The 14558-nt window shown below is 36.9% G+C and overlaps 1 protein-coding gene across 1 annotated transcript in view; it reads left to right on the top strand.

Annotated features, from left to right (window-relative positions):
• The window catches only part of LOC124078962 (deleted in malignant brain tumors 1 protein-like), a 198164-nt gene that overhangs the window by 98578 nt on the left and 85028 nt on the right, over positions 1-14558 (top strand). Inside the window, 3 exon segments of the mRNA XM_058572557.1 lie at positions 5932-6246; positions 13170-13478; positions 13588-13905. Of these exon segments, the coding sequence (XP_058428540.1) occupies positions 5932-6246; positions 13170-13478; positions 13588-13905 (942 nt within the window).

The raw sequence follows: 14558 nt of genomic DNA, 5'->3' as shown, positions 1-14558 counted from the left end.
TGTCTACATTTACATTCTGCTGCATTGCACTCTCATTTTGATATATTTTTTTTAAATCTCATGAATATTTTTACAGCAGTCTTCTATTTCACAAATTTCTTTCCTATATTCACATTTATTTTATAAACTTCAAAAATCCTATAGAAAGCATCAAATTTGTAACAATTTAGATATTGAACTATATTATATCAAATATTTGCATTCACTAAAGAAAACAGTATAAAAAATATTTGTTTTTCCCACTTTAAAACCTTCAAAAATAGTCTGGAGTCTTATTAAGGAAGTCAGAGCCTAATCCAACATGATGGGAATTGGGCCTACTTTTTCTTCAAATAGACAGAGTGTCTCTGGTTTAATTCCCTAGGTCCTTTGATCCACTTTGAGTTGAGTTTTGTGGATGGTGAGAGATAAGGTTTTAATTAAATTTTGTTGCATATGGATTTCCAGTTTTCCCAGCACCATTTGTTGCAGAGACTATTGTTTCTCCAATGTATGTTTTTGGTGCCTTTGTCTAATATAATATAACTGTAGTTAGATGGGTTTGTCACTGTGTCTTCTATTCTGTACCATTGGTTTATCAGTCTATTTTGGTGCCAATACCCTGCTGTTTTTGCTACTTTTGCTCTGTAGTATAGTTTAAGGTATGGTATAGTGAGGCCACCTACTTCATTCTTCTTGTTAAGGATTGCTTTAGCTATTCTGGATCTCTTATTTTTCCAGATGAATTTCATGACTGCTTTTTCTATTTCTATGAGGAATGTCATTGGCATTTTGATTGTAATTGCGTTAAATCTGTATAGTGCTTTTGGTAGTGTGGTCATTGCGACAATATTAATTCTGCCTATCCAAGAACAAGGTTTGATTTTTTTCATCTTCTAAGGTCTTCTTTAATTTCTTTCTTTAGTGTTCCATAGTTTCCATTGCAGAGGTCTTTCCCCTCTTTCATTAAGTTGATTCCCAAGTATTATTATTATTTTTTAGGCTATTGTAAATGGGGTAGTTTTTCTCATTTTCCTTTCAGAGGATTTGTCACTAATATACAGAAATGCCTTTGACTTATGGGTGTTGATTTTACATCTTGCTACTTTGTTGAATTCATTTATTAGTTAGTTCTGGAAGTTTTCTGGTGGAATTTTCTGGGTCTCTAGGCATACAATCATATCATTGTCAAAAGTGCTAATTTGACTTCTTCTTTTCCTTTAAGTATCCCTTTAATTTCTTTAGTTTGTCTAATGAAATACTATTCATCATTAAAAGAGAATAAAATCTTGGCATTTGCAGGTAAATGGATGGAGTTGGAGAATATAATGCTAAGTGAAGTTAGTCAATCCCCAAAAAACCCAAATGCTGAATGTTTTCTCTGATATAAGAATGCTGATTCATAATGAGGTTGGAGGGGGAACATTGTAGGATTAGACAAACACTAGATAGTGCAAAGGGAAGGGAAAGACAGTGGGATGAGATGGACATAATTATCCTAAGTGTATGTATGAAGACACGGATGGTGTGACTCAACTTTGTGTACAACCAGAGATATAAAAAAATTGTGGTATATATCTATAATATGAATTGTAATACATTCTGCTGTCATATATAATAAATTTGAATAGAAAATATTTTTTTTTGCTTTTAGAAGAGTCCTACGTATTTCCTGTTATATTTATTTTTATAAATTTAGTAGATGCATTCCTATTTGCTGCTAAATATCTCTTCTTTTGGTGCACCATCACTTTATCAATACTGTGCTGATGGTGCACTACTAATCCACTATCCCTGATGGACTAGTAACTACCTCCTCCCAAAACACAAAACAGATCAATCACTGCCCTGATTTTACCATATTCTTGTGGATCAAATATACATTCTGGGGTCCACAGTCTCAGCTGTGTGGGAAAGACATATCTAAAGAGCAAAGGTAAATGGAAAGAATCAGGACTTGGGAAGGAAATGTGGAAGAAATGTTTTAGAAGCATCAAGTCCCCATTCCTAATGATTTTTCTTCAGAAGTTCATCTTTTCTGTGATCTCTACAGTTTTATGTATCAATCCACTTTTAGTTGAGTGCCTATCATTTGTAGTGAAAATTAACATTAAGAAACCCAGCATCAGATATTTTGTTTAATATCAATCTCTAAACAAAGGCCTCAGGCTGTAGGCTTACTATGTGTTTCAAAACTCCAAGCAGTACTTCCACAATAAGTGTTGTTTACAAATCAAAGGGGGAAGATGTCTGCCAGTTTCTGCAGTAAACCATGAAAAATGGCCATTACAGGTAAATGCCAACCACTGTAGGCCTCTAAACCATACTCAAGTTATTACATATTCTACTCCACTGCATTCAAGATGGGCTACTCTGAATATATATTTGATCATTTTTGTATCTATATTACAGAGGTCTAAATAAACCAATCATAACATTCTGAAATATGTTTATTCACTATTGTAGATTGTACAGACTGAGCAACACATACAGTATGGCACCTAACTTCTATTCATGAATACATTATTGTATGAAAAGCACAGATATGAGGAGGGGAGCTCACTAAATTGGTGATATTTTTACCTCAGCCATCTGGAAATGGAAAAGAAGATGAGAAATTTTTTATCTCCAGATTCTTATCAGCCAGTAAAATATTACAAAGGAATTCTACTTTTGAAATTAAAACCAAGTTCTGTGTTTAAACCATTGTAATATAATGAACACACTTCTAATTGAAGGCGTGGGTAGGCCATAGTAATATCCATCTTTTAGAATCAGGTGATCTTGGTTTGTAGAGTAGTGCACACCTGCATCTGATCCATCCCCTGACTGTGCACTGTTTACACCTCATCATTTGCAAGAATCCATTGATCCCTGAGAAATACAGGCAAGGATCACCTTATTGTGTATAGTTGATAGCAGACTGAGATTTCTAAGTCATATATTATTCAGAACCTCTGTTCCATAGCTTCTGGGTGAATGAAACTTCATAACAGAATGCTAGAAAATCATAAATGATCCAAAAGTACTTGAAGATTTGTTTAAAGAGAAGAAGAGAATGTTTAGTTTTTTTTTTCTGATGCTGCTGCTTGGGTCACTTCAGGATCTCTTTCCACAGCAGTCTGATACTCAGCCAAAGCTCTAAGAATGTTCAGTGAATGAATTTTACACTTGTCATGAGCTAGTCAGACTATAGGAGGATTAGTTTTCATTCATCTGTGAAGAGTACAACTCTGAAGCTGAGTGCTGCCCTGCAGATGAAGACGATGTGTATTCTGCAGCTGTTGGGTGGAACACTCTGTAGCTGTTATGTTCACTTGATGTATAATGTACTCTTGTTGATATCTTGTCTGGATGACTAAGTTATTAGTGAAATATTAAGACATCATTAGCATTGTATTCAAGTTTATTTTCCCTTTATATCCTATAAGATTTGTTTTACAAAATAGTATGTTCTGTTCCATATGAATTTATAATGCATTTATAATCATTATATCTTTTTGATAGTTTCTTCAACTTACCACAATGTAGTTACCTTCTTTGTTTCTTCTAACTTATTTTGAAGTGTGCTTTTCATATATGATCATATATGGTCACCATCATGACTCAGAAAGAAGAAAACAAACAATAGCAATAACAACAACATAAAATAAACAAGCTAAATAAATACATTAATAATTAATTACACTGAACAACAACTAAAACAGCAGTAACCATAGATAAGGGGAAAAATAAATAAATAAGAATGTCAAAAGTTAATAAAAGAAAAAAATAACTCAAGAAGGAAAATTATAGAAAGAAAATAAATATGGAGAAAGATTGGGATATTAAAAAAATATATATGTAAAGAAATGGAAAAATGAGAAAATTCTTATAAAGAATTTTAAAAATAAATTAATTAAATAGTAAAAGAATATATAAGGTAAAAAATGATTTAAAATGTGTCAAAAAAGCTTCCCATGTAAAATATTTACACTGGAGATCCCTGTTTCCAGGTGATCTAATATTTAAATGCATCAGGTATGGGGAATTAGTAGCCTGCAAAAGAAACCAATTGTAGTTCCTATCACTTCCCACTAAATGTTCTGGGATTTGGTGTGATATGCTGGCTGCACTGTGATCTTAATTTCCTGCCATGGAGGGTAAGGAAATGTTGATGGGGCAGGCCATAATCACACTGGAGGGATTTTGTTTACAAACCTGGAAGCATTGCAAAAGTCAGAGTTACCACAAGTCCTTCCTTCAATGCTTTTGTGGATCCCACTATTGGGCATACATTTGTTCCAGAGGCCTTTAGTCATTGCCCATGGAAGTGTCCTAGAATTGTGAATCCTTGAATGCCTGTGAAAAGTGGTGTAAGCAATCAAATCATTCAGTTCCACCCTGGAGAGGGGATATGGGAATGGGGCGAATCATCAGATGTGTTCTCTGAGCTCTCTCCCCTATGTGTAAGCACATGTGAATGGAATCACTCTTCTTCACAGAGGGAAGGACCACTTCCTAATGAGGATTCTAAGCCCTTCTCTGCCACTCAATCCTTTCAGTATGTTTGCAGCAGGCACTCTCCCTATCTGAGATTTTAGAGTACATTAGTACTGCACCCCACTATGGTAGCAAGGTGACCCAGGGACCTTGAATTGATTGATCTATATTTTCTAATCCCAGTACAGTTTATCCCCTACAATAGGCCCCTCTCATGATAGGTTCTTAGTAGCACTTTGAGAGCTTGCTGAGCATTGGCATGAATTGTCTAAAGCTCTCTGGCTGTGTAGGAGGAGTTCTCTGAGAACAATTCCTCAAACTTGATCTAAAGCTTATAAGAACCATGTGTTTCTCCCACAGCTAAGACTGCTGCTCTGCTGACACCATCTGGGTTGTCTGCACTCTCCAGCTTACCTTATGCTTGCAGGTTGCCTCCCTCACCAGGCAGCTGAAGTTGAACTTGTAAATTACTTTGTACTTTTCTCTGGGCTTCCTTAATGCTCCTCTGAGTTATTTAAAATTCCTATCATTTTTAAAATTAGTCCCAAATCCTCCCTTTCTCTTCTGAGAATACAGTTTCCCCTGTGTTCCCTCTTTTCATTCTCAGACACAACAAAAGTAATTCTATTTTGCTATTTGCCTCCTCATTAAGAACTCCTATTTTTGAATAACAACTCTTGATAGGAAATCCAAGCTATTATTTAATTTATTTGGGGAAAAAGTAACATTCTATGATTCCTTATGGCATCTGAGCAATATCCACATCTGAAATCATCTTTTGGGGAGATTGCTCAACCTACCTAAAGTGAACACAAATTTGAAATTGAATATTCAGATCTTATCTCTGAAATCTAAAATCATAAGTGAAATATTTTGAGGTAAACCATTGTCTGCCTCATGATCCATTTATTTTTTAGTCTTAATGCCTATATAATGTATTTTTTCTTGGATTCATAGCAGTCACTGGAGCCTTCTGATGATCTAATCCCTGTTCTTTACTCCATGCTCTGTGCTCTCATCCTTCCAAATGCCAAACCATTGACACATGCATACTTTATAAGAAATCAATTCAGATGCTAGCACATTACATTAAATCTTAGAAATCATTGAGAGAAAAGATACTTTCAACTATTCAAAGTAGGAATCTTGACATGTCTAGGAGTGTTTTATCACACCTTATGAAGAACTCTGCCAATAACAAGTTTAACTCTGATAGGACCTACAAAATTTCTACCTGAGACTACTTACTAAATTACAATGGATATAATTTCATTTTTATACACAATTAATTCTTCTACTTGTTTTGTTAGGAATTGATACTTTGCTGCTGCCCTGGTGTGATGACTCCATGTCTTCTCCAGCAAACTCTGCATTCTGAAAGCTTAGTTGGTAGAAGGCAGTAGAATATGATAAGAAAAGGCTTCCCATTCTCTTATAAATGCAACAATTGACATGATTCTTTCTCCTCAGAGAGCCCAAAGCTCCGCCTGGTGGATGGGGACAGTCGCTGTGCAGGCAGAGTGGAGATCCTTTACCAGCATTCCTGGGGCACTGTCTGTGATGACAACTGGGACCTGAAAGAAGCTCATGTGGTGTGCAGACAAATTGGCTGTGGTGAGGCCCTCAATGCCATGCACAAGGCACCCTTTGGGAAGGGATCAGGGCCCATCTGGCTGGATGAGCTGAAGTGCACAGGAGAGGAGTCCCATCTGTGGCAGTGCCTTTCAGAGGACTGGGGCAAAAATGACTGCTCACACAGTGAAGATGCAGGAGTCATCTGCTCAGGTATGAACAGTTAATTCCGCACTGTATTGAAGAATGAAAAATTCTAAGTAAGTAAGTGTCTTACCCTTGGGAGATAGGAGATGAATGACCTAGTAAGTAGGACAGAGAGGTTTTCTCATAAACTTTTATTGTTTGAAATAACTGTGGATGATGGGCTTCATATTTTTGCCCTCTTGTAAACTTTAAATATTGTCCTTTCCTTTCTCAACTCTCTTTCTTGACAAGATAAGTTTGTTATAGCACAATTCCACTTAAAAGTAATCTTCATAATTCTGTTTCTCTAACTTGCCATTTTTAGGATTACACATAAATTACCACATACTCTCTGTTTGAAGCATTTTTCAAAAGACAGACCAGAATGAGGCTCTACTTTTCTCAGTTGAATTGAGTGCTGATACATGTACATCCAGAGATACTTTTGCACTGGATTAGTAGGTGTATGGGCAAAGGGGTGAGATTGAACACCTCACAGGAGAATTTTGAATCATTGAAAAGTTGCAATTCTCCTTTCCAGATTCAGACATCATAATTCTTAGCACATTGGCAAGAAGGGCCATCAAACTGTGAATGAAATGCTCTGAGTCACAGGCTATACTTTGATATTTACTACAATAGAGTCTCTCTACATTTCCTTTTCAAAGTAATATCTGTATGAACTCATATTTGAGAAGGTTAATGTAACCTAGTCCTGGGTAATCTATGTTGAATGCCATAAAATATTAATGCATATTTAGGATGGTAAGAGATTGTATAGTTTAGGACTCAGACCAGGATATTTATTCAGTGATATCCCACAAATACACTGAGTTAACTGCTGTTCACACATCAAACTACCTTTAAAAGAGACAATAAACCAGGTGAGTGTATATTAAAAAGAAAAAACATATCCAAGAGGGAGGAAGATTAAAAGTTTCCAACCTCAAGCACCCCAGCATGAAGAATGATGCATCCTTCTTGGGCAATGGAAAGGAAATTAAACTCAGGCCTTGAACTTAAAACCCAGGACAAGGCCTGCCAGAATGAAACCTGGTGCCCTGTAGAGTCTGACAACATTGGTTGCTATGCCAGTGCCCTCAGACTGAGAACCTAGAACTGTGTTTAGTCAGCAGCAAAGAGACTGTTTCCACCACCACTCCTCCAATTTGCCTTGGCCGAGGGGGAAGCAAGACTCTGCTTGCTAAGGAGCAGGGCACAGGGCTGGCACAGGACTTTGTCTTGGGGCTCAGTGCCAGGCCCACCATGGTGATACTTAGCACTCTGTAGGAATTAGAGACCTCAAATTTAGGACAGAGCTCATAGGGAGAGCAAGACCCATGTGCTGGTGGGACAGACTCAAGAAGAACCTATTATCACCTGTGGCTGATTGCAGGAGTCTTGAAACTTTAGTTCATCTTATTAATAGGCAGCTGGAAGGCAGTAGGAAGGCCTTGGTGCCTTCCCAGTTCTGTGTTGTCCTAGACCGCTGTTTCCTCAGGTTGTGAAATAGCATGGCAGCATTGGTGGCCACAGGACCACCCTCTTCATTCCTCCCCAAAACTCCAGACAGCACACTATGGAGAGAGTAAAGAGATACGTCTCTTCTGAGGGGTGAAAACTTAGTTGGGCACCCAAATTTGACCTGGACCTTTGGGCTCTTTACAATTATAATACAGCTCCTAAAGAAGAAAGATAAAGAGTCTCAAGCAATCAAAAGAAATGAAACAAACAACACATAGGGGTGGCCTAATTCACCTGATGGCAGGCTTCTCCATAATAAACATATAGGCCAGAAGTGAGTGCCATGAGATATTCATAGAGCTAAAAGAAATATTTGCCAATCAAAAATACAAAATACAGCCAAACTATCTTTTACAAACAAAGGAAATACAAAGACATCATCAGACACCCCATCAAAAAATTGTCATATGATATACTAATCCGCAGCTGAGTTCATATCCAAAGGAAATAAAATCAAGATGTTGGAGACACATATGTACTACCATGCTTACAGCAGTACTACTGACAGTAGCTAAAAAATGGAATTAATCTCGGTGTCCATCAACAGATAAATGGATTTATTGAATTAAATTTACACAATGATACTCTTTGGGAAAAAATGAAACCTTTCATTTACTACAGCAAGCATTGACATGGAGATCATTAGGTTAAGTGAAATAAGTCAGGCAAAGAAAGACAAGGGTCAAAAATCTCACTATATGTCAAATCTGAAAGAGTTGACCATATCAAATTTAAGACTGGAATTGTGATTACTATAGGCTGGAGAGTGTAGGGGATGGAAATGGAAGGCTACAGACTGATTAGTGAATGAGAGGTTTTGCTTAAATAGGAGCAAGGAGTTATGGTGCACCATTGCACAGTAAGGTGACTATAGAAAACAAGAATGAACTGTGTTTTCAAAGAGCTATAAGAAAGCATATGGGAAGTTTTCACCAAAAAGAAAGAAAGTGTTTGAGGACACAAAGATAACACAATGTATACATACACCAGCACACCATTAAAATGTATACTATTTTTGTTTTTAGATATCAGTTTAAATAAATTTAAGGAAAAAAAGAGAAGGAAAATGACAAGATATAGGGAAAGATTATATAGTTTATATCTGATGGATTCAATGATACAAGAAAAGTGCATTGGAGGTAAATTTGATAACAATAGGAACAAGGAGACATATTGAATTTTTGAAGAAGATAGAGGAAGCTTACAGTACTGGTGGATGGCAACAGAGGGGTGACAAAGAGCACATAAGAATTATCGGGGCAGCACTTAAGACCCTGGGTGTAAGGTGGGAAATCTATTTACATTTGTGTGACTCCTGTAAACCTTAGCTGTAAAAAAGAAGATGAAGGATTTATAAATGTGACTCAAAGTTGTGGCATAAAGGTCAGAATAGGGGAATAAAAATTTCTATGGATGACAAATTTTTAAGAAACTTGAAACATTCCCAAGGAAGCAACGTGTCTGTAGCAAGAGATTAGTGGAGGATATATCTGAATACAATTTTTAATTTCCTCCAGTGAGAATGATTCATGGGATTCAATACACTTCTGCACATGGAATTTTTCTTTCTTTTCCCACTCAGTTCTCATAAATTTTTCCAATGGCTTGAAACTATTTTTGTCCTCACTAGATGTGAAGCTCCACAAAGAATATTATTTCCTTGAAATATACATATCCAGAACAATAACAACAACAAAAACCCTCACCTACTTCTAGAACATGGCAAGTTTTGGTATGTGATTTGAATAAGAAAACATGGAAGGAGACTCTCAAATTGCCTTTATATACCTGTTTTCCTACATGAGGACTGGGCAGAAAGTTTAAAGACCTCTCTGCCACATTTTTATCCTTTCCCAGTCAGAGGCATTTTTAACCATACTGGGCCTCCATTGATAACTCTCCTTGTACCCTGCTGTGCCTTGATGGACAGTTCAAACTGCCACCTCTGGCTTCAAGCCCAATGATACAGGGAAAGTTTGGTCTTTGAGGAAGACCTTGACCTTTATGGGTCACTACCTGGCCAAATACAATGACTGATGGAGACATTCCCATGTACTCAGGTGACATAGTTCTGTGCCCTAAACAGAATAAAAGAATTGTGGAGTGATGGACGAGGAATCAAGTGGATACAGAAATGAGACTTATGGACCCAACATTGAATATTATGTTTAATTTTTATGTTTCAAAAAATCCTCAGGCAATAGGCTTTCTTCATATTATGCCTCAAAACTCAAAGAAGCTGCTTCCAATATAAATGCTGTTTTAAACTCAGAGGGAGAAATGCATGCCAATTCTTTCAAGAGACTTGAAAAATGATGATTCTGGGTAAACTCTATCAATTTAGACCTCTTGATAATGTCCAAGCCTTCATACATTTTTTCTCATGATTCAAGAAGAAGTTCTACTCTGAATAAATAATTCATAATTATGTGTCCATATACTAGTGGCCCAGATGAACCAACCTCAACATTCAGACCTCTTGGATTTGGCAACTGTAGGTTGTTCAGACTGAGTAATAGGTTCAATATGGCACCTCAGTTTTTTCTCTTGTTTTGTTTTTGTTTTTTGCATACTGGAGATTGAACTCAGAGGTGCTTAAACACTGAGCTACATCCCAGAGACAGGGTCTCACTGAGTTGCTTAGCATCTCACTATTGCTGAAGCTGGCTTTGAACTCACAATCCTCCTGCCTCGATCTCCTGAGCCACTGGAATTACAGGCGTGTGCCACCATACCCTGTGCACATTAGTTTTATTTGAGAATATATTTTGTATAAGCCAGACAGGTGTAAATAAGGGTAGACAATAAAGTGGTGGTACCATTTACCTCAACCATCTGGTAAAGCAGATAAGGAAGGGAAATCACTTTTTGTCTCCAAATCTCTTTATACCACTGACATATTACCAAAACTAATATGTATTTTGCAAATAGAACTAAAGAGGATTTCTAGACCACTATGATGTAAGAAATGCCTAGTTAGTTAGCTGAAGAACTGTAGCCACCTCTGGAATCAGGGGATCTGCATTTATAGAACAACGTATTCCTGCAGCTGAATCACCCATTGACTATTCTATTTATATTTCATTAAATACAACAGAGTAATTGAACCCCTGAGAAAAACAAGTTGAGATCATTTGTGTGTAGATGGTATCTGATTTTAATTTCTAAATCAAGTATTTTTGGAAAAAAAGGTTCCCATTTTCTGGATTTATATTATTTTATTTTAAATGCCTAGAAAATAACAAATAATTAATATAGTTTAAAAGTTGAATAAAAATATTGTTGATTTTGCAACAGTACTGCTCTATGAACACATCAGGGTCTCTTTTCAACACAATGACAGATGCTCAGTTGATGATTTGAGTATGTGTACTGTATGAATTTTACTCTTCACCTTCTCAGGCTCCAATTGGATTAGATTTGTGAAGAGTAGAAAAGTAAAGGTGAAACATGCATTGGATGATCTATTTCTGTATCTGACATGCTTCCAGTTTTCATTAGTGGGGATTATATGAAAGTTCTATGTAAAGGTTTGATACTCACATAGAATTTCAACTGTTAGAGAAAGCAATCAGATATTCCACTGAATTCTCTCAGACAGAACTTGGAAGTAATACTATTCTAACTCAATTGAGATATTCTATACCGTAGGAGCTAGAAATATACCATATACAATGAAAAAAACAAGAAAATGAAAAAAGAAGTAGTGCTTCTGCAAATTTGTGTATCTAATTGAGCCAAAAATATAATTGATCATGTGCAACTCATGGTGGTGATGGTGGTTGGTGGTGTTAACCCATAGGGTGGAAATGTAACTGTGCAGAAACCAGTATCCACAGAGGAAAAAAACTGGATGCATCCACAGGTAGAGTGTATAGTGATGGTTTCTGTTCTGGAGATTGATTTTTATTGTTCCTGTCACTGGACAACAATATTGATAGCTGATTGTTATGATATACTGTAAGTCTCATTCTCTTTAAAGCATAACATCTTAAAGATTAGTGACTTCAGTTTGAAATTTTGTATTTTCATTGTGACATTCTAAGTAAGATACATTGTCCTCACTCCTCTGTAATAATAATACAAATTAAAGTGATCTTGTAGTCACAAGGTCACAAATCCACACTTGATGTTAATATACCAATTTCAGACAGAAATGAGAGCATTCTAATTATAATACTTTAAGTAAAATTTTTTAATAAACTTGATTAATGCTTTTGATATTCATTCCATTTTGAAGGCTTACTTTGGAAAAATAATCACTGATCATGTTATTCTCTTCAGCAAGGATTCCCTGCTGAACTTCTTCAGGACATAAAATTACTATTATATTGCTTTTTCTTACCTATAGCCAGACATCTACCCAAAGTCTGAACTCATTCTTCAAATCCCTTCCTGATTAGTTTAGATAGATATATAATGTATTTTTCCAACTCAAATTATTAATAACAAAATAATTTCTCAAAATGAAATAAAAGAAAAAGGCAAAAATGCTCAAATCTCTGATAATTTTCTTTTAAACTTATGATCATACTATCATACTTCTATATTACCATTCTGTTTTCTGTAACAGGAAGTATGATGTAAAGAACCCAGATTATGTTAGTCTAAATAACCTGGTTTTATCTCATTCTCATACTATTTAGTGGACTCTTTCCTCATCCCTAAATGGGAAATAAATATAAATTGTCAGTTTTTGACATATGGAATTTTTATTTCATTAACAAATTTTTACTTAGATGGATTTTTTTTCAGTGAACTAAAAGTATTTGAGGATAAAATTGTGAAAATGAAGCCTAGTATTTTTCTACTGCAGTTCATATTCAGAGGATAGTTAATTATAGCTCCCATTAAAAAAGGAGGTAGACTGACAGAGACAGATATACAGAAAAACACACAGGTATCTTTTTTTTCCGAGAGAGAGAGAGAGAATGAGAGAGAGAGAGAGAGAGAGAGAGAGAGAGAGAGAGAGAGAGAGAGAGTTTTTTAATATTTATTTTTTAGTTTTCAGTGGACACAACATCTTTATTTTATTTTTTTATGTGGTGCTGAGGATTGAACCCAGTGCCCCGCGCACGCCAGGCGAGCATGCTACCGCTTGAGCCACATCCCCAGCCCCCAGGTATCTTTTTAATACAAAGAATAATATATTTATATATAAGGAAAAAGTATATTACACACCACACACACAGAGAAATAGTTATATAAATACATATTCATTTTTTGAGTCAATAATTCAGAATTGACCTTTATAATTCATCCTAAATTTGTCTTCACATGCTTGCTCAAGGAATTCCCATTCTGATACCAAATCTTTAATCCATTCCCCACACCTTGGGAAAAGAAAAGCTCTCAAGCATGCCTGTTACATGTAGCTACCAATTCCAAGCCAAGATATTAATTTTGTTAGTTAATTTCTTCCAAAGGATTTGTGCATTTGAATGGAGGAGGTGGACCCTGCTCTGGGCGAGTGGAAGTGAATTCTGGAGAAGAATGGAGTCCAGTATCTGATGGGAATTTCACATTACCCACAGCCCAGGTCATCTGTGCAGAGCTAGGTTGTGGCAAGGCTGCATCTGTCCTAAGGAACCTGCCCTTCAGAGAGGATAGTGAACGGGTCTGGGCTGAAGAGTTCCAGTGTGAGGGGCAGGAGCCTGGCCTCTGGTTCTGCCCCAGAGTGCCCTGTCCTGGAGGCAGCTGCCCCCACAGAGGGGATGTGCAAGTTGTCTGCTCAGGTAAGACTCACAGCAGGTTATTAACTGCCCTGTACACTCTGCAGGGGTAAGAAAAATGTGTGTTGTTGCTAAAACAACAACAACAAACTAAAACTCTATCTTCTACCAGGATACACAGAAGTCAGGCTCATGAAAAATGGCAGCTCTCAGTGTGAGGGTCAAGTGGAGATGAAGACCTCTGGAGGCTGGAGAACACTCTGTGCCTCCCACTGGAATATGGCCAATGCCAATGTAGTTTGCCGTCAGCTGGGCTGTGGAGTCGCCATCTCCACCCCAAAAGGAGCATACTCTGTGGAAGGAGGAGATGAGATCTGGAGAGACCGATTCCACTGCTCAGGGTCTGAGTCCTTCTTGTGGAATTGCCCTGTGACTGCCCTGGGTGTTCCTGCCTGTGCCCATGGAAACACAGCCTCTGTGGTCTGCTCAGGTAAGAGAGGTCAGTGCTGACTGGTACTTGAGTGACATGGCTCTAAGATCAGATAGCATGGAGAGGGGACTTCAAAAATGAGACGTTCTGGGCTAGGGTTCTGGCTAAGTGGTAGAATGCTTGTCTAGCATGTGCGAGGAACTGGGGTCCATCATTAGCACCACATATAAATAAAAATAAAAGTTCATCAACAACTAAAAATTTTTTAATTGAATGTGACATGGGATCATGATCCAATCATGAAACAGAAAAGTGATATTAAGCGGAAAATTGTTTTAAAAAATTCTGTGGGGTCCTGTGATTCTTCTCAATGATTATTCATCTTTCCAGCCCTCTCAAGGGATATAAAGAGTAGTAGTTTTTAAGTAAACATTATTATTTATTGAAATTCATAGAGAACAATGTGTAGCAATGAATGAAAGCTTTGTCAAGTTCCTCACCCTGGACTATCAGAGAGCTTCAGTGGCTCCCAGAAGTCACCTGCACATCCCTCCAGTCACTGTGTCCTGCTCTCCTCCAAAGAAGACCACTCTAATGTTTGCTGCCAAAGAAAATTTTGTCAGCTTTTGACTTTTATGTAAAATCATTCAGTATCTTATCTTGTTATGTCTACTTTGACTCCACATTGTGTTTAGAATTCGCCCATTTTACTA

Source organism: Marmota monax, unplaced genomic scaffold (assembly GCF_021218885.2).
Source record: "Marmota monax isolate L192 unplaced genomic scaffold, Marmota_monax_Labrador192_F-V1.1 WCK01_AAM20220418_F8-fsc00186, whole genome shotgun sequence".
NCBI classification, from domain to species: domain Eukaryota; kingdom Metazoa; phylum Chordata; class Mammalia; order Rodentia; family Sciuridae; genus Marmota; species Marmota monax.
Note: the sequence above shows the minus strand (reverse complement) of the source record. Positions and strands in the feature narration are given on the sequence as shown.